This window comes from Salvia hispanica, chromosome 6 (assembly GCF_029641045.1).
Source record: "Salvia hispanica isolate PSC_SH4W2 chromosome 6, Shi_PSC_v1, whole genome shotgun sequence".
Taxonomy (NCBI): Eukaryota; Viridiplantae; Streptophyta; class Magnoliopsida; order Lamiales; family Lamiaceae; genus Salvia; species Salvia hispanica.
The window spans coordinates 18932387-18953281 of NC_142697.1; the positions used below are offsets into that span (position 1 = coordinate 18932387).

The following is a 20895-nucleotide window of genomic DNA, read 5'->3' on the forward strand; positions in this document are numbered from 1 at the left end:
GTATTCCGACATCAGTGTGGGCTGATCTTAACGAAACACTAGGACTCGAATAAAGAAGACAGAAATTCTTCACGGAGGAGGAGCTGAAATTCTCACGGAGGAGAAAATCAAATAAATAATTTCTTCCTCCTTTAGAGAAAAGGAACGAAAATTATATTATGAGAAAAATAATGTCTAATTTATTCTCCTATTTATATTAAGTTCATATTGAGCCCAGTCAGAGATCTATGGAAGGTTTTGGATATGAGCTCCCCCAATTAGCTTTTTACTAATTAAATTGAACCCACAAATTAATACAAGCTTATACTGGAATATTACGAGCAGCCACTACAGAAGTAATATTGCACTCCCCGTCCAAATCCGAAATTACAAGTAATCCGGGTTTCCACTTTGTTTATTATTTATATCCCGCGCTTAAGATATAAATGTCCATTAATTATTTAATGTCTGCTATGGACTTAATTAATTAACATCTTATTAATTCCAAGAGTGGACTTAGCAAGAAACACTTATTTATTATTCATAGAGTAATAAAACTCCAACTGGCCAGTTTCCCGAATAATAAAACCTTGTTCAAGCTCCTCTTGAGGACATTATCAAACGAGACTCACCTCGCGCACAATTCAACATAATAGCAATCCTAGCACCGCTAGATATTAATCACCACTACCCAATATATCAGGATTATTGGGTTGCGAAAAACCCGCACCATTTGATAAGTCAAAGTAGTGCATAATCAATACCATATGCTCAACGCTAATATGCAGATTAAGAAATTGTATTTTATCAAGACCTAGTCTTTCAGTAGATAGCATAAAGACACGTCTTGCCGTTAGATCCATTCAGTGCTATACCACACCAATGTCATCTTATTTCAGTAAGGTTTAGAAATAATCGGACTGACATTGCAACCTTTCACGATAGGTAGTCTAAGCCTATCTGGGTTGTAAAATTCTTCTTTTTCTTTTGCAAAGCATTGCATAGAACCGACTGTGTTACCTTAAAGTGGACGACGCCCACAACCAGCCTACTAAGCAAAAGACTTAGACTTTGTTTGCTTCTTATACATTTAAATGTTTATAAAACATCTTATAAATGCACAAGCAAACACAATGTAATAATATACTGATTCTATTCGTGCGAAACTGCTCAAATATTACTGAATCGGGTTAAAAGTGGATTATAGAGTTTTACGTATACATGCAAGATTCTATTCGAGCGAAACTTGCTCGAAACATGTTTTTCAGTATACCAAACCTAACAAGTATATCATTCAAGTTCTTCTCCGAAGGAGGAGTTTCAGGTTATACTATCGAGGAGTTCAACGAGGTTCATAACCATTATATGGTTGAGACAGAGCATCAGCAGTTTATGTCAATCAATCGAAAGTTGGAGGACGTACATCACCAATTTATTCTTAATTGTTCGAAGGCTAATATAGGCCCCACACTTACGTTCAATGTGTTGAAGGAAATTCTCGGTTTTCAGATCGTTGGTTGCAACGTTGGGGATATCAGGAATGCTTCTCGAGACATCAAAGCATACACACATGGTATTGACGTGCAAATGGTTTTGGATGATATGGCTAAGAAGAAGGAGATGTCCGAGGCATTCACATATGAGTACGAGGTTAATGCTAGTAACCAACTGGTTGCTCTGTTTTGGTGTGATGGTTTGATGAAGAGGAATTACCATATATTCGGTGATATGTGGCTTTTGACACCACCTATAACACCAATAGGTATACCTGACGTGCATTATAACCTTTGGATATGTACATTATTACATGCAGTACTGTTTATTTTTTATGCATTATATCTGTCGAAGTATGAATTATGTTTGCCTTTGCTACGCAGGTATTGTATGATCTTCGCGCCATTCACGGGAAAGGACAATAATGGACGACCAGTAACTTTCGCTACTGGTTTGGTAAGCAATGAGAAAATAGGCCCTTTTGCATGGTTATTCAGACATTTTGTTCAATGCATGAGGGTTGCTCCGAAGATGATCGTTACAGATCAAGATTTGGGGATGAGATCGGCTATTGAAGAGATTCTTGTCGGGACTCGCCACAGATGGTGTATGTGGAATGTTATGCATAAGTTGTCCAATAAAGTTCCTGGTAGGTTATTGAGGGATGAAGATTTCAAGAAAGAGTTCAATGCATGTGTCTGGTCGGACCTGCTTGAACCCGACGAGTTCGAAGAAGAGTGGAATGGAGTAGTTGAGCGTTATGGCCTGGAAGAACATAGTTGGTTCAAGACGTTGTACGAGTATAGACAACTATGGATACCTGCGTACTTCAGAGATTTTCCACTAGGGTCGATGATTAGGACCACCTCGATATCTGAGTCGGAACAGCTTTTATAAAAATTATTTGAAGCCACGCAACAACATTGCCGAATTCTACTTGAATTTCAACCAAAGTTGTGGAATTTCAGCGGAATATTAGAACAAAGTTGGACTACCAAGACACTACTGTCCTGCCTATATTGGCCACTACTTTGCCGTTCGAGAAACATGCTTCTACTATGTACACATATTGTATGTTCAAGAAAATACAAGAGGAGATTGTTGAGGGTAATGACAGATGCCGCGTTTTGGGTTTCTCATCTACTGACAGGGTTGACACCTACAAACTTGGAGGCAGCCTTCGCAATTCGTACTTTGTGAGACATGATAAGAGTGACGAGTCATACTCCCGCGATTGCAAACTTTTCGGTAGGCAGGTATATCTGTGCAGTCATATCTTCTTTTTGTTCAGGAACAATGAAGTGAAAAAGATTCCGGATCAATACTGCGCAAGTAGATGGATGAAGACTCCGTTAGCCAAGGCTGTCCATGGTCAATTTGATGACACTCTACCTACCCAGTCCATCGTTGATGAAAGGCAAAACGTTTCAAAGCATGGGATTTCGCTGTAATAATGGTTTTCTTCGCCGATTTGAGTCGGACATTGATGTCCTTCAAGCGTTTGTTGGTGGGCTTGAAGAACTCGGAAATTCTCTTCAAGCTGGTAATCCTACAACGTCCGCTTCTGAAAAAAGGCGAATGATTGGATAGTTTTATGGAATGGAAATGCCCGAAGTTGTCGAGGTCCATCCTCCGGATGTTGTAAAGACAAAAGGGCACGCGAGCAGTTCCGCAAGCCGTCTGATTTCCAAGAGAGAAAATGCTATCAAGGAGGCTACTAAGCCCCTTAGACGGTGTAAGGCGTGCGATGAGTTGGACCATCACGACTCCAGAAATTGCCCAATGCTTAAAGAGCTGGAATAGGAGAATGAGCAGCGTAAGGGAAAGAGGAAATGTTGATGAATTTTGTACCTCACGATTCTAGATTTTTTTTTCCGGTTTGTGCTTATTACTGCACTGGAACTCTTTCCACTGTCCACAATTTTTTGGTAATCAATGGTCATTTGCATATATTAATCGTGCATTACTAGTATGGAAGTGTGTCATTATTTATTTTAAGCACTTAGCATATTTTACACCCGTATTAAAAAATCCTCCCCATTGTTAGAAACAATATGTACATTATATGTAATAACCATGCATTATTACAATGTTACCACCCATTATTATTCTGGGAAGTAGTATAGTATTGTTCAAAGTTCCTTTACTGACTGCACATTATTATTCGAGTAAAGTCCATTATCAAATATATTAATTACATTATTTGTACAATATTTTTAAATTCAGTTATCTTGTTCTACATTATATCCCAAATATTTTACATTATTCCGCAATAAAGTAACATTATTTGGTATTTAAATCGGTTTTAGTTCGGTGCTAGTAAAAATATTCAGTAGAACCAACATATCTATCTGCTTGCAACAAGTTCAACACAATACATATTGTTCCAAAACATTCAAATCCACAAATCGGCTACTACCCCTTCCAGCATGAGGTATCAAAACAAAAACAAGAAGTTAAAATCATAATAAATATTGTTTCCAAACACCATTCATACGATCAGTTGAGCCCATAATTCTCCACTCACTTTTCGAAGTTGAACTTGGAAGGCCTATCTATCCAATGCTTGGTGGCTTGAGTTTGATTGCTTCCACCTTTGGAGTTAAGTGGAGAGGTAAGCAGAGCCGTTGCAAACTTTATACACAACATTTCCAAGCTCTTTGTCCCTTTGGTGCTGAGTCTGCACTCCCAATCTTTCTCCCTCTCGCCAAAGTACGTCTCCATATGCCGCATCACATAGACCCCCGTGTCCATGGTGCTGTTGTTATTCCTCCAAGGCATTGACACGACATGTGTATTACAGTTTCGGAGCTTAGCTGCCATTTTTGGAACCCTGGACTTAACAAGTGCTTCTACCAAGAACTTTTTCTACACCAAAAAAAAAGAAGAAAAAACAGTTCGTCAACAATTATAGATAATGTACATTTTATTCAATATAATGCAATGTAGATAAACACCCCTTTACGTACCAACAAGGAGATTGTGTTTCCATATTTTTCGCCGAATGACCCGTGTGGTTCGGCCAAGCTGTGGTCAATTATGTTCGTCTTACCATTGGGCAGATCGAAACATACCACGTACTGATGGGTCGTCCCACAAATTGGGAAGAAGAACTGCACAATGAAAGGTACATTACAAGACTTCTACTATACGCATTATGTCTGAATATCAGGTACATTATTACACTATCACTCACCAAGTCAAATTTGTCCCATTGAAAGCTCTCGGTTCCAAGCGCTTCCTAAAAGAGCCGAGTCCAGAACGTATCAAACCTCTGTTTTTCTGTCCATTCGGGAACTGTGTCGACCACTGTTTGCTTCTGTAGGTTTTTTGAGTAATTAATTATGAAATGTTAATCAGTAGAGTACTTTGTAAAGAACACTAAACCATTGTTCACTCACGCATGTATTTGTAGAGAAAAACAGCAGTGAAACACTCTCTGGTGCCTTGCTCTTTCCCATTGTATTGAGGTACGAGCTCCACGTATCTATAACAGCAGGGCTCACTGGCTTGAACGACTCTAAAGGCTGAAACTCGATCTGGATAGTTTTCTTAAATGTGTCTTGGTAGACAACAAACATGTTTAAACCGTTTAATAAATAATACATGTGCAAACCACAACAACGAGAAAAGTACAAAATTTACTTGTTCTTTTCGGCTGTGTCAAGAACCCAGTAGTAGATCTGCTTGTCAACTGTGTTCGCCTTTGCCGTAACTCTAACGGCTCTCTCGTGGAAGGGTGACCTGACTACCTGACTGGGTTTCTTCAGTCTAGATGTTGCAGGCACTGTAGTCTTCTTCACAAATGAAAGATAAATTACACAAAATTGAGCACCATCCCTAAATGTTACAATTCCCATACCCAATACTGTAATGTTTTAGATAAATAATCAATTCCATACCGCATCTCCAGCTGCATCATTTTGGATCTATTTCCCTTTTTCTTTTCCTTCAGAAAACACCTTTTCAATGGCCAGCTCTTTTCCCCTACCACCTTTTCCATGTACAAGGTTTGAAGGCTGCGCGGTTTTGACAGCACCAATCTCAATGGCCTTATGATGTGTTGTTCCAAGTTCTTGATTAAAAAAAAAAACCTAAATAATGCATGAAAGTACTAGAATAATGTTAATTTAAATATGTAATTCAGATATTCAACTGCCTGTGGAATGTCCAACTCTTTGTCCGTCGGCACCTTGGAAGCCGCCTCCCTAATGGGCTGCTTTCTCGCACGTTTCCCCTTACTTGTCCGATTTCAAAAATAAATCCCATTAACAAAAAAAATATATAATGCAGAGAACCACACATATAATGTAATGCTCTAAACATTGTCTCAACTTTCTTTTAAAATGTATTTACCTTGTTAGTCTCCTCTGCAGCTGCACTCTTTGATGGGGCTTGCTTTGTCTCAACTTTTGTATTAACACCTGAATCCTCCCCATCTTTTCCCACAACATCCTCAACCATGGTTTTAGAATCCTTCACACAGTTAATAAAACAAGTTAAAAAGTCTACAAATGTACTTAATTAGGAACACTTAAGTCTTTAGTTTCTTAGTCCGTACCTCAGCTGCTCTTCCTGAAGTATGCATCATTGATGGCTTTTCAAGTCTGGCACCACCAGCATCTTCTGCTATGATACCAGTCATATCATTGCCTATCGGCTCAGGCATGGGAATGTCACCTCCCTGATCATCATCTACAGGATGATCACCAACTGACACATTAGGAGGTCTACCATCTGTATTGTTCATCTCTAAACCAACAACACCCTCTGTCTCAGGTGTTGGCGGTGTAGCAAATGGGTCAGAACACTCTAACCCATCCAACACAAATGTGGGCCTATCGAAGCTTCTGATAATGGTCTTCTTTTTGTCATAGGCTGTCATCATCTTCTCCATCTCTTCTATCCATTCCGGGCTGTACTCATCTTCGTCTTCCCTTGCTTGCGTCAATCTTGTAACAATGTCTTCTTCTTCAACCACAATGTCTTCCTCTAATCCCAACAACTTTTTTCCAATCTGACTGCCTACTCGGACGCATTCATCCTCTAGCAACTCAACAGGAATCATCCTAAAATCATCCACCCACGTCGAAATTGCGTGGCCCAGCAGCGCGCTTGACACGATAAACTTATCTCTGATGCGTTTCGCTCTATGCCTGCTTGGTGTTCCACCACCTCCTCTGGTTAAAGCTTCAACCCTCCTTGCTTCAGCATCCAGTAAATACTTCCGTTTGTTTATCGGGCCCTCCAACCTACCAGTTCCAAACTGGTCACGCTCTACATCTTCCCTTTGCTTGAGGGACTCTGTTGTCCAGCCTTTTATAGTGGGCCAGGCACGGTCGACTCTCCTCTGTATGTGAACAACGCGGTCCACATACGCACACTCTACAGAATAGAAGGATGGATTTGTTTATTTTTAGATAGTGAATGGAGTACCTTCTTCCATTCTATCCTATTCACTGGTAACAATAATAAAAGATTCCACATGGTCAGTAATGCATCCAATCATATAAATAATGCGTGAATGTTAGCAACATAATGTATTAGATTAAATGAAGTAATGCACACTAAAAATGAAAATTTACATATGACCAAATATAAAGCAGACTCAATAATGCATGTTGTCAGTCGGAATTAATGTATGTAAGTTAGCTTATATTGCATTAATTGTTTCCCTTACCAATAAGAAGTGGAGTGGCCCCGTAAAATATACAGAATCGCCTCTATCCCAGGTCAGATAGGTGGCCTCCAACATGGATAATACGTACCCACACCAATTAAAGTTCCCAATCTCATCAACGTCGTCAATGAGATGTAGAATCTTTGGCTTCAAATGTCCGTCTGTCGGAGTCTCAATAATAGCATTTTCTAACAAGAACATGAATAAATGTTTAAAGTCTAGACCGCCATTGACCTCCTCCGTAATCATCTTCGCAATGTCTCCTGCGGTCATTTTGTACCTAGTCTTTTTACACCGATCTGCAGCATAGTCGTTAAACTGGAGGTTGCTTTGCTTATATGCTGGACGTGAGATGCGGGTCGGTCCTCTAGGAAAGCCTAACATCAAGTGCACGTCCTCCTCATCTAGAGTCAATCTACCACCCCCAGACAATGGAATCTCGCACCGAGCTAGATTAAATGACTTTAGCACCCAATATGCAATGTAACCAGGTACCTCCTTGATGCTAAAGTTAAGGATAGCGCCAAACCCCAGTTCATGCACGACTTCCTTCTGCCGTGGAGTTAGGCCATTCAAACAGTTAATAAACTTGGTTGTGCTCCGACTGTACATGTGGTTGACCTTTTTCCCCCTCGGCCTCCTCCTCTCCGCCTCTTGAGTAGAGGTACTAGCTTCGGCCATATTTTGTTCCTTCAATTTGTTCCTGAACTTTTGTGCAATTGCTAGTGGAAGAACATCATCCACTGCATCGTCTACAGCCAACCGTGGCTGCTTGGATGCTGGAAAAAATAGCAGTACTGAATTGCATTAATGGATAAAAATAAGTATGTAATATACAAAACTGATGGTATAACAATGCAGAAAAAGTGCATAGTAATGCATACTAACCACAATAATAATGTATATATATGATATCCAAAAGCACCAGAAATTAGACAATTACAAATGCATCAATAATGTCATCCACAGACCCAATACTTCAATAATTAAACAGAACATAAATTATGATTTGAAGAAGGTATTCACATATGTATCAGCAAGTATCCAACGCTACAAAGGCCAAAGGCCAAATGCAATAAATTGGCCAACAATGTACAACTGTGACATCCCTAACAAAAAAAAAAAAAAAACATGTATTATTCTTACATATTTTATTGCCATTATATTTTATATTGTCATTTGCATTATGGAAAATAAATGATTAATGGCAAAATAGCGTTTTAATTAATTACTTGAATTTAGTTGTGTGCGCTTATATAAACATGCGTGTATGAGGATTTAGATTACATAAGTATAGTGATTTTATTCGTTACTATTATTTTTAATGTAATGTACGTAATAGTATTTTACTTTCTATTATATACTATATTATATTATTTGTACATATATGGGACACAATTTATGAGAATTTTAATTAGATCAAACTTTAGCCTACATAGTATATTATTTGTGCACATAGAAATATGATAGTACACGTGGAACTAAGAGAAGCAAATGCATATCTTTTACATTAGGTGGACTAATTTAGCACCTATGACTAAGCTCAGCAGACACTACCTCCATATATAAAAAAGAGATAAAGTTGAGAAAAAAAAAAACAGAGAGGGGGCAGGGAAAGAAAACGAAAGTTGACAGAGTGAAGAAAATATGGTATCCAGAAAGAAATAAATTCATGGTTTAAGCATATAATTGTGAGTTGTAAATCAGGTGATGGAATCAGAAGTTCGATTAGATTATATGTTGATTATTAAGTGTGCACAAATTATACTTTCAATTTTAATGTGCTATATGATTGATTTCGATGTATTGAATTGGAATGAATATTTGGATTAGATGATTGATATATATGATTGGTGCAAATGATATATATATACATCAATGAAATTATTTGATTGAATATAATATGGATATGTAGTTGATTGAATTGATATGTTTTATTTATGGTGTTGAAAGTATGTGAATCATATGATTAAAGAGAATCTGTGACGGTCTTGTCCTGGATCTGAAATACAGAGGGACCTTCGGGTCATAGAGGGACCTATGAGTCCAATTACAGAGGGACCTTCGGGTCATAGAGGGACCTACGAGTCCAATTACAGAGGGACCTTCGGGTCATAAAGGATTCCCGGGCAGATACCAGGCTTGATTTGTCACAGAATAATAAATTGATCAGAGAGGCATATGCATATGGAAATGAAATTATTTATGATATATTCTTTGTATTGTATATGATTATATACGTTATTTTGTGGTTTAATGAAGAGAGAGAGAGAGTAAAGTAAGAGAAATGAAAGAGTAGAGATTTTTTATTTTTATGAATTTTGTTTATGGAACAGAAATAATTTTTGTTTATTACAAATGTGTACATCAGAGAGGTTGGGGTGTGATAACAACAAAGCATCAATAATGCATAAGTTTTAACAAATGATTACTGCATCGAATGCATCACTGAAAGTGAAGTAATCTCTTGAGATTACACGAACACTGCCACATACAGCAGGACACAACAAACATACAATAATTTCGCAAAGCCAACAGATTATGCTTCCTCTACCTCTGACCCATTCATTCCAGTCATCCAAAACGCCTCAATCATAGACAAAGATGATTAACCATAAAAAATAAAAGGTAACCGACAAAATCGACCACAAAATGCGCACAAAAATTGAAAATTTCCAGAACTAAAAACAAAAAATCCACAAAATTAACTAATGGAAAGAACCCTAGTTCAAAAAAATACCAACTTCATCATTTACCCATAAAATCAACCAAAAATATGTGCATTATAATCGACAATGTACAAAATCAACGCTTATAAGTGTTCTACACACAAACGCGCTACTTCGGAAACCCACCTTAAGAAACCAAAATCGGAACTTCGCAGACTCAATCGGTGAGTAAAAATCGGTACTTTTACCCTTCGAATCGGTGATTGACGTTGAATGCGGCGAGAATCGACTGTTTGGTCGTTGGTTCGTCGTCTGGGAGAGGCGGCTAGGGTTTCGTCGTTTTTGAATTTGTGGAGAATGGTGTTGATCGTGAGTTGATGGGAAGGAATGAGAGAGAGAGTGAGTAGGCGGAAGGTTTATGAAAATCCCGCTTAATTAGTGGACCTTCCATTTCGGAACACGTTACAGGCTTAATGTTTTTACTCTTATACCCTCATAATGCACATATTTGTAGACATAATGCATAACGGGTTCAGATTTAACCTTTTAATCTAGATCGTCCATTCAATCAATCCAATGGTTGATATTAAGAAGGAAATAGATCAAAGCTAGTATGTCCTTAAATCAAGAATTGCAGCCCAAATCCTGGCCCTAGGATTAGATGATCTAATGGTCAATAATTAATCACAAACACGGAAGGTCATAGTTGAGCAGTTTTAGGTCATATTATAAGATTTTTACTTAATGTCATGTTAAAGATATTTTCAGATCATGCTTTGTTAGCATGGCCCAAAAATAGACTAACTATGACCTAAAAATGCTCTACGTATGACTTTGTTCTGTGTTTCTGTATTTAAATCTAGTTTCCATAGATCAAAACCCTATATATATATATATAGGGATGTATTCAAATCCTTTTCATATCTTTTGTCCTTTTTCCTTCTTAATCCTAGCCCCACGATTTTGTCATCTGACGGTTAGATTAATGCCACGTGTCATTTAATAATGCACATTTTCATTCTAATAATGCACAACGGCTAATAATGTAACATTATAGACTAATAATGCACATTTTCATTCTAATAATGCACAGCGGCTAATAATGTAACATTATAGACTAATAATGCACATTTTCATTCTAATAATGCACAGCGGCTAATAATGCAACATTATAGACTAATAATGCATTGATCACAACCATCCAATTCAAGGATCCAAGGGCTGAGATTAAGAAGGAAATAGGACACTTAGGGTGCAAAGGAGCCTAACGCACCCATATATATATATATATATATATATATATATATGATTTTGATCGAAATAAGAATGAGTTTAAATAAAGAAATACAGGCCAAATGTGGCCCTTAGGATTTGGCGAGATCATCTTAAGATTATAATCTAATGGCTATATTAATTTCTGGAATATTATTATTTTAATCACTAATAATCCTATAAGGTTACTTATGTCAATATCATGTAATCGCCTGTTATGGAAATTCCTATAATGTTGCCTCTCACTAACAAATCATCCGCGTGAGTGATGAATTAACATTCCATAACTTTCAACTCCTTTATATCTTCCATTTCTTCAGACAATCTTCCATTAGACTTATTTTCATGGAGATTTATTATTCTTGAGCAATAAGTTTCCAGATTTCGTCGTTGAATCAATCTGTTCCAATTTACCCATAAGTTGACATGACCCAAATATTTGTTTAGTATGACCCAAAGTATGAATGTTGTTTCGGTTATTGTTTGTGTATTCTTCGGCCGTATTAATATTGGATTTTTTAATATGTCAAAAACATGAGAATAATCATGTATTTTACTTTAGTTTGTTTGATACGAACATTTCGATCAGATTTGTATGATGCATTCAGGTACTCCTTAGTGTTATATAATGACCCGAATGTTGGTTTATTATGACACAAATTAACCATACGATGCTGTGACCCAAATATTCATTTATTATGACCAAAATATTCGTTTAGTATGACCCACAGAATGGATGATGTTTGAGTTATTGCTTGTATATTCTTCGGCCGTATTAAATAGAATTTTTTTAATATGTCAAAAACATGAGAATAGTCATGTATTTTACTTCAGTTTGTTTGATACGAACATTTCGATTAGATTTGTATGACGCATTTTGGTACTCTTTAGTGTTATATAATGACCGAATGTTGGTTTATTATGACACAAATAAACCATATGATGCCATGACCCAAATATTCATTTATAATGACCGAATGTATGAAGTAATTTTCATCATATGGTATTTCGACTACAAGAAACAAAAGGAAAACATTACAAGGTCATTTTAAGTGCTGTTTTACACAAACGACTAATATTTTATCTAGAAGGCCAACTTTAGTTGATTGTAAGTGCAGAATTGGGATCATCTTCAACCGTTCCTTTTCCTTTTTCCCCTTCTGCACATATATTTTTATGTGGTGTTGTATCTGAAACATCAAATAAATTAGTGTATAACATTAACACAAACACAACATAAAAAATATGCTTTTTTTCATAGCAAGTTTCCCATATGTCTCCTATTATAAAAGCATATCCCATATCAATTCATGAGTTCTTCAAAAGTAGAGGTACAAAAGCTAAAAACATTTAACTTTTAACCTTGTTTTGGGTCATCAATACCATGTCTCAGTTCAGTTTTGAGTGGTACTTTGACCTATTGCATATGAAAAAAACCACAATTAAATACCAAAGTTCCCAAAAAGAATCAAAACTACATTCATTCAAAACCCAGAAAATATAGTCTAGCTTACATCCAACCTATTGAAGTTAAAATTTGGTCAGATTTGGTCAGATTTGGTTAGATTTCAGTCAATCAGTATACACAATCTTACTAACCTTTTCCGCCATGTTCGCCGTTCCAGAAGAGCGCGTGTCGACCATTGCTGAAGAAGGCGCTAGGTTTATCGTCCTCGTTGATTTCAGAATCGTCAAGTGGGATTTGTTCTTCGTTGGTTTGAGAGAGTAGGGCTTTATCTCGTCGCCGATTTTGTAGGTTTTAGGGAAAATTAATCGAATTTTTGGTAAAATAGAGAGATGGACTGGCGTGTGGAGTAATGACTCCCATTTAATCTGCTCTTAAAAAACGGAACGATAGTTCTCTCTATTTTTCTATTCCTTTTTTACCCTTCATATGACACAAATCCTTCTTATTATACCCCAGAAGATTTGATGATGCAATTCAAATCGTGGCCATCCATCTACAGATCTAACAGTCAATATATCGTCAGTGTTTTTATACTTAGGAACTTCTTTTGATAGATTATATATATATATATATATATATATAGGTTTGTGTTAAAATGACAACACCTCTTAAAGTAACACCATACCACCAATCCTAGCCAATTATTTGTATACATGGACGAATAATCAGCTGCCATGTGGCAATCATAAAAATTATTCAAGGGTAAATTTTCGCGGACTGCAATATCCAATATGCTAGACTGCAATTTTTCCCGCCTGCAATATCAAATACGCTGGACTGCAATCTATAGATTGCAGTCTAGTGTATTGGATATTGCAGTCTAGCGTTTATAATATTGCAGTCTAGCGTGGTGTCACAATGTCATTTTAAGAGTGTTGTCATTTTAACGCACCCCTATATATATATATATATATATATATATATAGGGATGTATTCAGGTCAGAACGCTAAGTATAAGTAAAACTCAAAACACTTGCAGTCCATTGGATCTTATGATCTAACGGTTAGATTAATGCCACGTGTCATCTAATGATGTAGAATTTTAGACTAATAATGTAGCTCGGATAATAATGTAGCATTTTAGTTTAATAATGTACAGTTTTAGTCTTACAATGTACATTTCTAGTCTAATAATGTACCTCGGCTAATAATGTAGATTTTTAGTATGATAATGTAACTAATCACAACCATCCAATCTAATGATCCAAGGGATGTGATTAGTGCTGTGTTTTACACTAAGATGCTGTAAGGACCCTAACACACCCATATATATATATATATATATATATATATATATATATATATATATATATATATATGGGAGTGATCAATTGCTAACTCATCATTTAATTGCTAACTACTACTAATTTAAGGCCATAGGATTTTAGAAAACATGTGGTCTATAATTTGCCATGTGTAATTTTCGTTTTTATTAATAAAATAAAAAAAGATAAAAAAAAAACCTCCAAATTAGGGTTTTGGATGAAAATGTCAATATAGTGTTTCGAAAATATCAACACAATGCTTTGAGAAAGTCAACACAATGCTTTAAGAATGTTAACTCATTGCTTATATTGACATTCTACATGTATTATATTGACATATTTTATATAGTATGTTAATATTTCTGCTTGTACGAAAAAAATTTAAAATTTTCGAAAATTTTTTCAAATTTTGACGTCGGAACATATGCATGTAGGATATCGTTGGAATCCTTATGAAATTATCTTTAATTTGATATATGTTATATGAATTTAAAGTTTTGGAATTTTTTTTAAAAGTTAGTTATAACTAAACATATAGTTAATTGACATTAATACCCTTATTTATATTTTTTGGAATTAATCCTATGGCCTTATTGACGTTTTTCGTTAATCGTATTGACATTTAGGGATTAATGATCTAAGCCCTTAATTTGAATATCTAATGACTATTATTTAGTTGTAGTTAGCAATTAAGTTATAAGTTAGCAATATAACACTCCCCTATATATATATAGGGTTGTGATCAATTGAGATTATTTAGGCTAATTGAGAAATGAGATGCAATATCAGCCACTCATTTTTATTAAATGAGTGGTCCAGATTTTGCCACACAATAAATATTTTTAGATTAATTTAATATGAAAGGGCAGAATAGTAATTTTAACAAAAACAACAAAAATTGAAGAAGAAGCGGCTCGTCAGTTCCTCTCCGCCAACGAAGAGGAAGAGGGGAAACCAATTGCAAAATCGTTCTGGCAATTCCGGGGCAGGATCAAGCGTCAACTGCGATCAATTTCCACTCATTGTGGAAACCATATGCTTTTCCCACTGCTTTTTCTTTTCTTTTTTTCCTATTTATATCAGTATTATTTTCATGAATCTAAGGCATTTCAGCTCAATCCATCTTCAGTTATTGTACAAATTTTGCGAGAGGTAACGAAAAACTAATCTTTTTGTTTTATAATCCAAGTATTAAACACAATTTTTGGTGGCGATTTTGGTTGTTTTTTTGAGGATTCATGCAATCACGCATTCGTATTTGATGAATTATGATAGTTTGCTCTTTTTCTAGCTTGAGTTTTGCTACGCTCATTTTCTAATTCGTTGAAAATTTATGTTGTGTAATGCGGTGGTGTTCAGAACTCGGTTGCTGTGATGATAAAATGCAATTTGTATTTTGTTGCTCATTACTTGTTTGATGAAAAGCCTGTTAGAATTCTGATATTAAATTGTTCTGAGGTTGGTCATTGTTCTGAGCTCCGAAGCTGTCAAAGAAGTTCAGCGAGAGTTTCATGAAGGAGGGGGCAAGCGTCAACATCAATTGGATTAAACTCAAGTACAACAAAAGCAAGTTGTTCCGGAAGATATAGGGGAGAATTTTGCAGGTGGTGTTTCTGATTCGATCGATTTGTTGACTTTTCATTGTGTTATGATTTTGTTGCATTAATCCAAAATTGTGGGGAAATTTTAGTGTAATCATGTGTTAGAATTGAATTCAGATTTATTTCTGTGAATCATTTATTTTTATTTGAAGAAAATTGCTTTATTTGAAAAAAGAAATGTTGATTATTTTGTAATCTGTTTGCAATCTCGAGAATGTTGATTATAAGGATGGAGTAAATGTAGATGTATTGACATTTTATACAGCTATTGACATGCTGTTGACATTTTGCTATAAGTTGTTGACATTTGATGTCAACTACACATATAATGTCAACTATGGATTGAATTGAAAATTTTAGTGTGATTGTGTGAGTGTCTGTGTTCAAGAACTGATGTTTTAGTATGGATTGAATTGAAAATTGAATTGAACTGATGTGTTCAAGAGGAGAACACGTCCATAGAGAAAGAGAGTTACTACTTGCAATATTCATAGAGATCAAAAGCTAGAGTACTTCAATTGTGCAAGGAGTTGAAGAAGGATTTCAAGAACATCAAGAACGACAAGGATTCAACCTACGGGTTTTATTTGCTTTAGTTTTATGTTCAAATTGCTTTCCCTTCAATCTATGTTTTTAGTTTATTCAGTCATGTGTAACTAAACTCATAGGATTCTAGGGATGTGTTAGTAGCAACTTTGGTTATACAATTCCGTTTTCTATTTAATATCCGTTTTGTGTTTACTTTGTTTCTTCCCTAAGTTAATCATGATGCTTCATAATTGAGTGACACAATTATGTATGATTCAATACAACTTGCTTCATAACTGTGACAGAGTTCTAGCGAGTTAGATCCACTTAGTAGACACTACAGTTAGCTTCCTTTAAAACGGCACTGTTAATTGAGAGTGAGGACTTTTCAAGGGTCTTAGGAGCTTTTTGGAGTTACGTGTTGGGATTGACAACCCTAATGTTAGTAATCAACGTTTGTATCGCATGAGCATAAGCTAGGTGACTCGTCCTTTCAAAGTATTAACTGTGCTAGGGTATTGTAGTTTGGAATTTGTATAATCATAAAGCGAAAGCACATCCCTGGAATTCTCCTTATCTCTATACTTTTCTCTCCGTGATTTGCTTGTTTTTAGTTGTTTACTGTTTTTAATATTTACTGTTTTCAAAAAGTTTCCAATAATTCTTGCTTCTCCAGATAGTAATTGAGTTCTAGTAGAAGATAGACACTTTGTGTACATCTTCCCCGTGTTCGATACCCGGTACTAACCTTTTGCTATACTATACCTACTCTGTATACTTGCAGGTATTTATAGTGCAAATAAAAAGTGCATCAAGTTTTTGGCGCCGTTGCCGGGGAAGACAATTCACTTTGGAGTGATATCTTCTAACGGATAATTTTACTACTTTGGATTTTAATCGCTTTCATTTTATTTTTATTGCTTTCTGTTTTAATTTTTTTTGTTTAATTTGTTTTTGTTTTTGAGTCTTGCAGGTTTTGTATGCGAACGCGTTCTGGGAAGTACACCTTAGAGCCGCTTGATTTAGAACTTGAAAGAACTCGTAGAATAATAAGAAGTGAAAAAGGATCAGGAACAATGGGTGACCGAACAGATATTGAGAAGCTGCAGGAGATGGTGAAGTTGCTGATGGATGAGAGAGATGCGGAGAGAGCAGCCCGAGAAGCCATGGAAAAGAAGAACAGAGAAACATTACCTGTGATGAACATGTTCAATCATGGGAATATGATCACTTTTCCTAACGGCCCTCGTATTGATGCTAACAATTTTGAGTTACGCATGCCCCTTATCCAAAGGGTCGAGCAAACTCCTTTTGCAGGTAGGGCGACTGAAGATGCTAACCGCCATCTCTCCAAATTCGTGGAAATCGCAAACACTCTGAAATTAAATGGTGTCGACGACGATGCCATACGGGTAAGACTTTTTCCATTCTCATTGATTGATTCTGCTAAAGAGTGGTTTGAGTGTATGCCACCAGAAAAGGTCTCCACATGGAAGGACATCGTAGCTACCTTCCTCGACAAATACTACCCGCCAGGCACTATTTTGAAGCTCAAAAGTGAGATCTTTCAGTTCACACAAGGCCATGACGAGCCCCTCTATGAGGCATTTGCTCGTTTCAAAGCTCTTCTTCGAAAGTGCCCAAACCATGGTTTTTCCATAGACCATCAGGTAGGAATCCTCTATAATGGATTTAACGAGAAGATATGTGCTATGCTTGATTCAGGGGCAAATGGAGAATTTCTAAGAAAGACAGGAGAGGATGCCATGGCGGTGATCGAGGAGTTCGCCACCAACAGTCGGGGGTGGTCCAAGGAAAGGCATGCCACGAGAAGAGTAGCAGCCATAGAAGAGGCCGAGGAAAGTTCTTTTGCTAAGGAGTTAGCAGAACTTAGAGTCAGGATTGATCAAATGGACATCTCGAGGAAGGAAGATCCAATTCCGACAACTTCCATAGTGGCAGTCAATGCACCCGAAACTGCCATATCAACTGTGGAAGAAATAAACTACGTGCAAGGAGGCGGTCCCAGAAACTACAATAACAATTATCGCCCTAATCAGGGGGGCGGCAATTTCAATAATTATAATGGGAACCGTCCGCACCCAAATCTTTCTTATTCTAACAATAATTACTTGCAACCCCCTGCAGGATTTAATGTTAGCAAAGGAGGAGTGGTTGAGCCGATGAAGAAGGAAGACAAGTATGAACAAGGAATCACGAAGATCTTGGAAGTAATTACGCAAGATAGGAAGATTAATGACACCAAGATCGAAGTGGTCGAAGCAAGGATAAACAAACTCGAGCAAGGAATGAACACAATCTCGGCAGCTGTAACCAATATTACCACTCAAATGGAGCAAATTCAGAAGAAGTTAGATGAGGATAGAGCAAAGGCAGCAGCAAGAGTGGATGATATTAACAACAAGTGGGTGGCAAAGCAGAAATCTGGGGACTGCCCAGATGCCGGCGGACCGCCGCAGACCACGCAGCGGCCCGCCACTGAGACGGCAGAGACACCAACCAGGCAGGACTGCCCAGTCGCCGGCGGACCGCCACACACCCCGCAGCGGCCCGCCACTGACAAGGCAGAATCGTCCACTAAGCAGGAGCTTGTGCGGCACAACGGGATTGTACTCCCTTTTCAGCCAAAGAGGAAGTTCAAGCTTGAAGAGCAGTTCAAGCATTTCCTTAACATGTTTTGCAAGGTCCATACTAACATTCCTCTTGTTGAATCGTTGCAGGAAATACCAAAGTATACAAAGCTACTAAGGGAGGCGGTAATGAGGAAGAAAAAGCCGACTAAAGCCGACCTTAAGCTACCGCATCATTGCAGCGAGATCATCCAAAAGGAACGGGCAGTGAAGCAAAGAGACCCGGGCCAGTTCATCATTAGGTGCCGAATTGGAGAAGGGAAGGTTGACAAAGCACTGTGCGACTTAGGATCGTCCATCAATCTCATGCCACTGAAGTATTACGAAAGGCTCAACATTGGGCCACTCAAATCTTCAGACGTAACACTCAGGTTGGCAGATAACTCGTCTATCAAGACTGTAGGTCTGATTGAGGATGTCCTAGTTAAGGTTGATGATTTTATTTTTCCCGCCGACTTTATTGTGCTTGACATGAAAGTAGACAAGAACGTCCCTCTAATCTTAGGGCGAGATTTTCTTGCCACTTGCAAAGCTTTGATTGATGTAGGTCGTGGCGAGATTACAATCAGAGATAATCATAGTCAATCCACCTATAAGATCGAGCGCGAGATGCTAAAATTTGAGGAGGCAAAGCGGGCAAAAATGGAACAACAGTGCAGAGCAGTCATGGCTACCGACTTGACCAAGCCCAAAGATCCCTTTGAAGCGGAGGATCCTTCTACCTCCACTATCTACATTGTCAAAGAGGTAAGACACTCTTCTAAAAAGGGTGATGCTAATTCTTCTACATCTGCTCCACAGAAGAAGAAACAGAAGAGAAAGAAAACACCCAAAGAGGACCCCGAGATATACGTCATCAAAACCAAAGAGGGGAAGTACAAGTGGTGGAAGAAGCTAGGGACCAAGTTGCTCCCTATGCCAATTTTCAACACTCGAGTTATTGATCCGCCCAACTAGTGGGCCACTTCAAGTCGAGCTAACGACTTTAACTAAAGCGCTTATTGGGAGGCAACCCAATTTTCTTTTTTTTTTTTTTTTTTTTATCTTCTCGTTTTTTTTTATGTTATGTTAAAAAAAAAAAAAAAAAAAAAAAAAAAAAAATTACGGGTGGCGGTCGCCGCACTTAAAGCACGGCGGTCGCCACACGTGTGTTAACATGTGCAGGAAGGATCGGGCTTAGGGCGGGCCAGAGTAACCGCTGCACGGGCCGCGGCGGCCCGCCAGGATTGCTGTTTACGAAGGCCCGTGTGGCGGCCCGCCACGAGAGACGCGGCGGTCGCCACACGCAGTCCAGAGACGGGAGTGAGCCATAAAAGGTATGTTTTCCATTCCTTTTCACATTCCTTCTCAAATTCCTTCCTTGCACACAACCCCCACCTATATAAATCACCAAATTCACACACCCACACTATCATTCTCTCGATTCTCTCAAAGTCTAGAGCTCTTCTTCTACAAATTCTCTCCACAAAAAGGTATGAATCCTAACTCAATTTCTGAGTTTTGCTTTACTTCTTCCATGGATTGTGCTTTATTTTGGGTGAATTGTTCGGTAGAATCTCTTAATTCATGATGGGGGATGACTATGTGTATGAATTTTTGAATTCTATGGTTTAAATTTTGCTTGATTGGTGATTATTAAGTTGTGAATGATGATTCTTTCTTGGTTTATAATGTTTAAAAGTTGCAATCATGTTCATAGCATTGTGAGGCTATTATTACGTCCATGAATTGCAATATTTGTGATTTTGTAGAGATTGTTGGTTCTTATGGATATTTGGTTGATACGTCTCTGCATGGGGGATGAATTCACGTTTGGGGATGATTTTTTGTGTCCTAATTTTGTTGATTTTGCTTAACATGTTATTATGCTAGAAATTAGGATGCTATTTTACCCAAGCGTGCATATAAGTTCTTATCTCTTGATTTCTACTTGGTTGAATGCAAGTTTGGGGGAACTTTTGATCTCCTACTTGTTGGTACTCTTCTAAGAGTGTAATTTCTTTTGTAGGATAATGGGATCAAAAGGGAAACCAGAGAATGCGAAGAACTATTGCATTAGCCTTGCCACGGAAGAGCAAAAGGCTATGTAGAAGAAAGTGTCGGCCCGAGAGACGGCACCTTCTAGATATCCCCACGATTTCCCTCTCCAAACTTTGGGGATCATGGAGGATTTTTGGAAGTTGTGCGACGTGGGTGATGGGAATGGCCTCGTCTACATGTTCCAAAGGAAGTGGCCATCGTTTCGAAAGTATACTCTCGAGTTCCTAAGCTCGCTAAAGGTTACTAAG

At 37.5% G+C, this 20895-nt stretch overlaps 1 protein-coding gene and 1 non-coding gene across 2 annotated transcripts; one reads left to right on the forward strand and one right to left on the reverse strand.

Moving 5' to 3' along the window:
* Nucleotides 1–1344: 1344 nt before the first annotated feature.
* Nucleotides 1345–2924, forward strand: LOC148923314 (protein FAR1-RELATED SEQUENCE 5-like). The gene is made up of 3 exons (XM_089061459.1): nt 1345–1664; nt 1857–2297; nt 2765–2924. Exons 1-3 carry the CDS (start codon nt 1345–1347, stop codon nt 2922–2924), a joined length of 921 nt encoding a protein of 306 aa, XP_088917585.1.
* A 14579-nt stretch (nt 2925–17503) lies between these two features.
* On the reverse strand, nt 17504–17610 carry LOC148923315 (small nucleolar RNA R71). The gene has a single exon (XR_016133075.1). It is a non-coding gene; the product is annotated as a small nucleolar RNA R71 (small nucleolar RNA).
* Between the last annotated feature and the right edge of the window lie 3285 nt (nt 17611–20895).

Excerpts from the sequence above, each read along its gene's own strand:
- LOC148923314 (XM_089061459.1), top strand. The coding sequence starts at position 1,345 with ATGGTTGAGACAGAGCATCAGCAGTTTATGTCAATCAATCGAAAGTTG. Across the intron at positions 1,665-1,856 it reads CAACTGGTTGCTCTGTTTTG|GTATTGTATGATCTTCGCGC; the intron begins GTGTGATGGTTT and ends TTTGCTACGCAG. Across the intron at positions 2,298-2,764 it reads AGACAACTATGGATACCTGC|GAACAATGAAGTGAAAAAGA; the intron begins GTACTTCAGAGA and ends CTTTTTGTTCAG.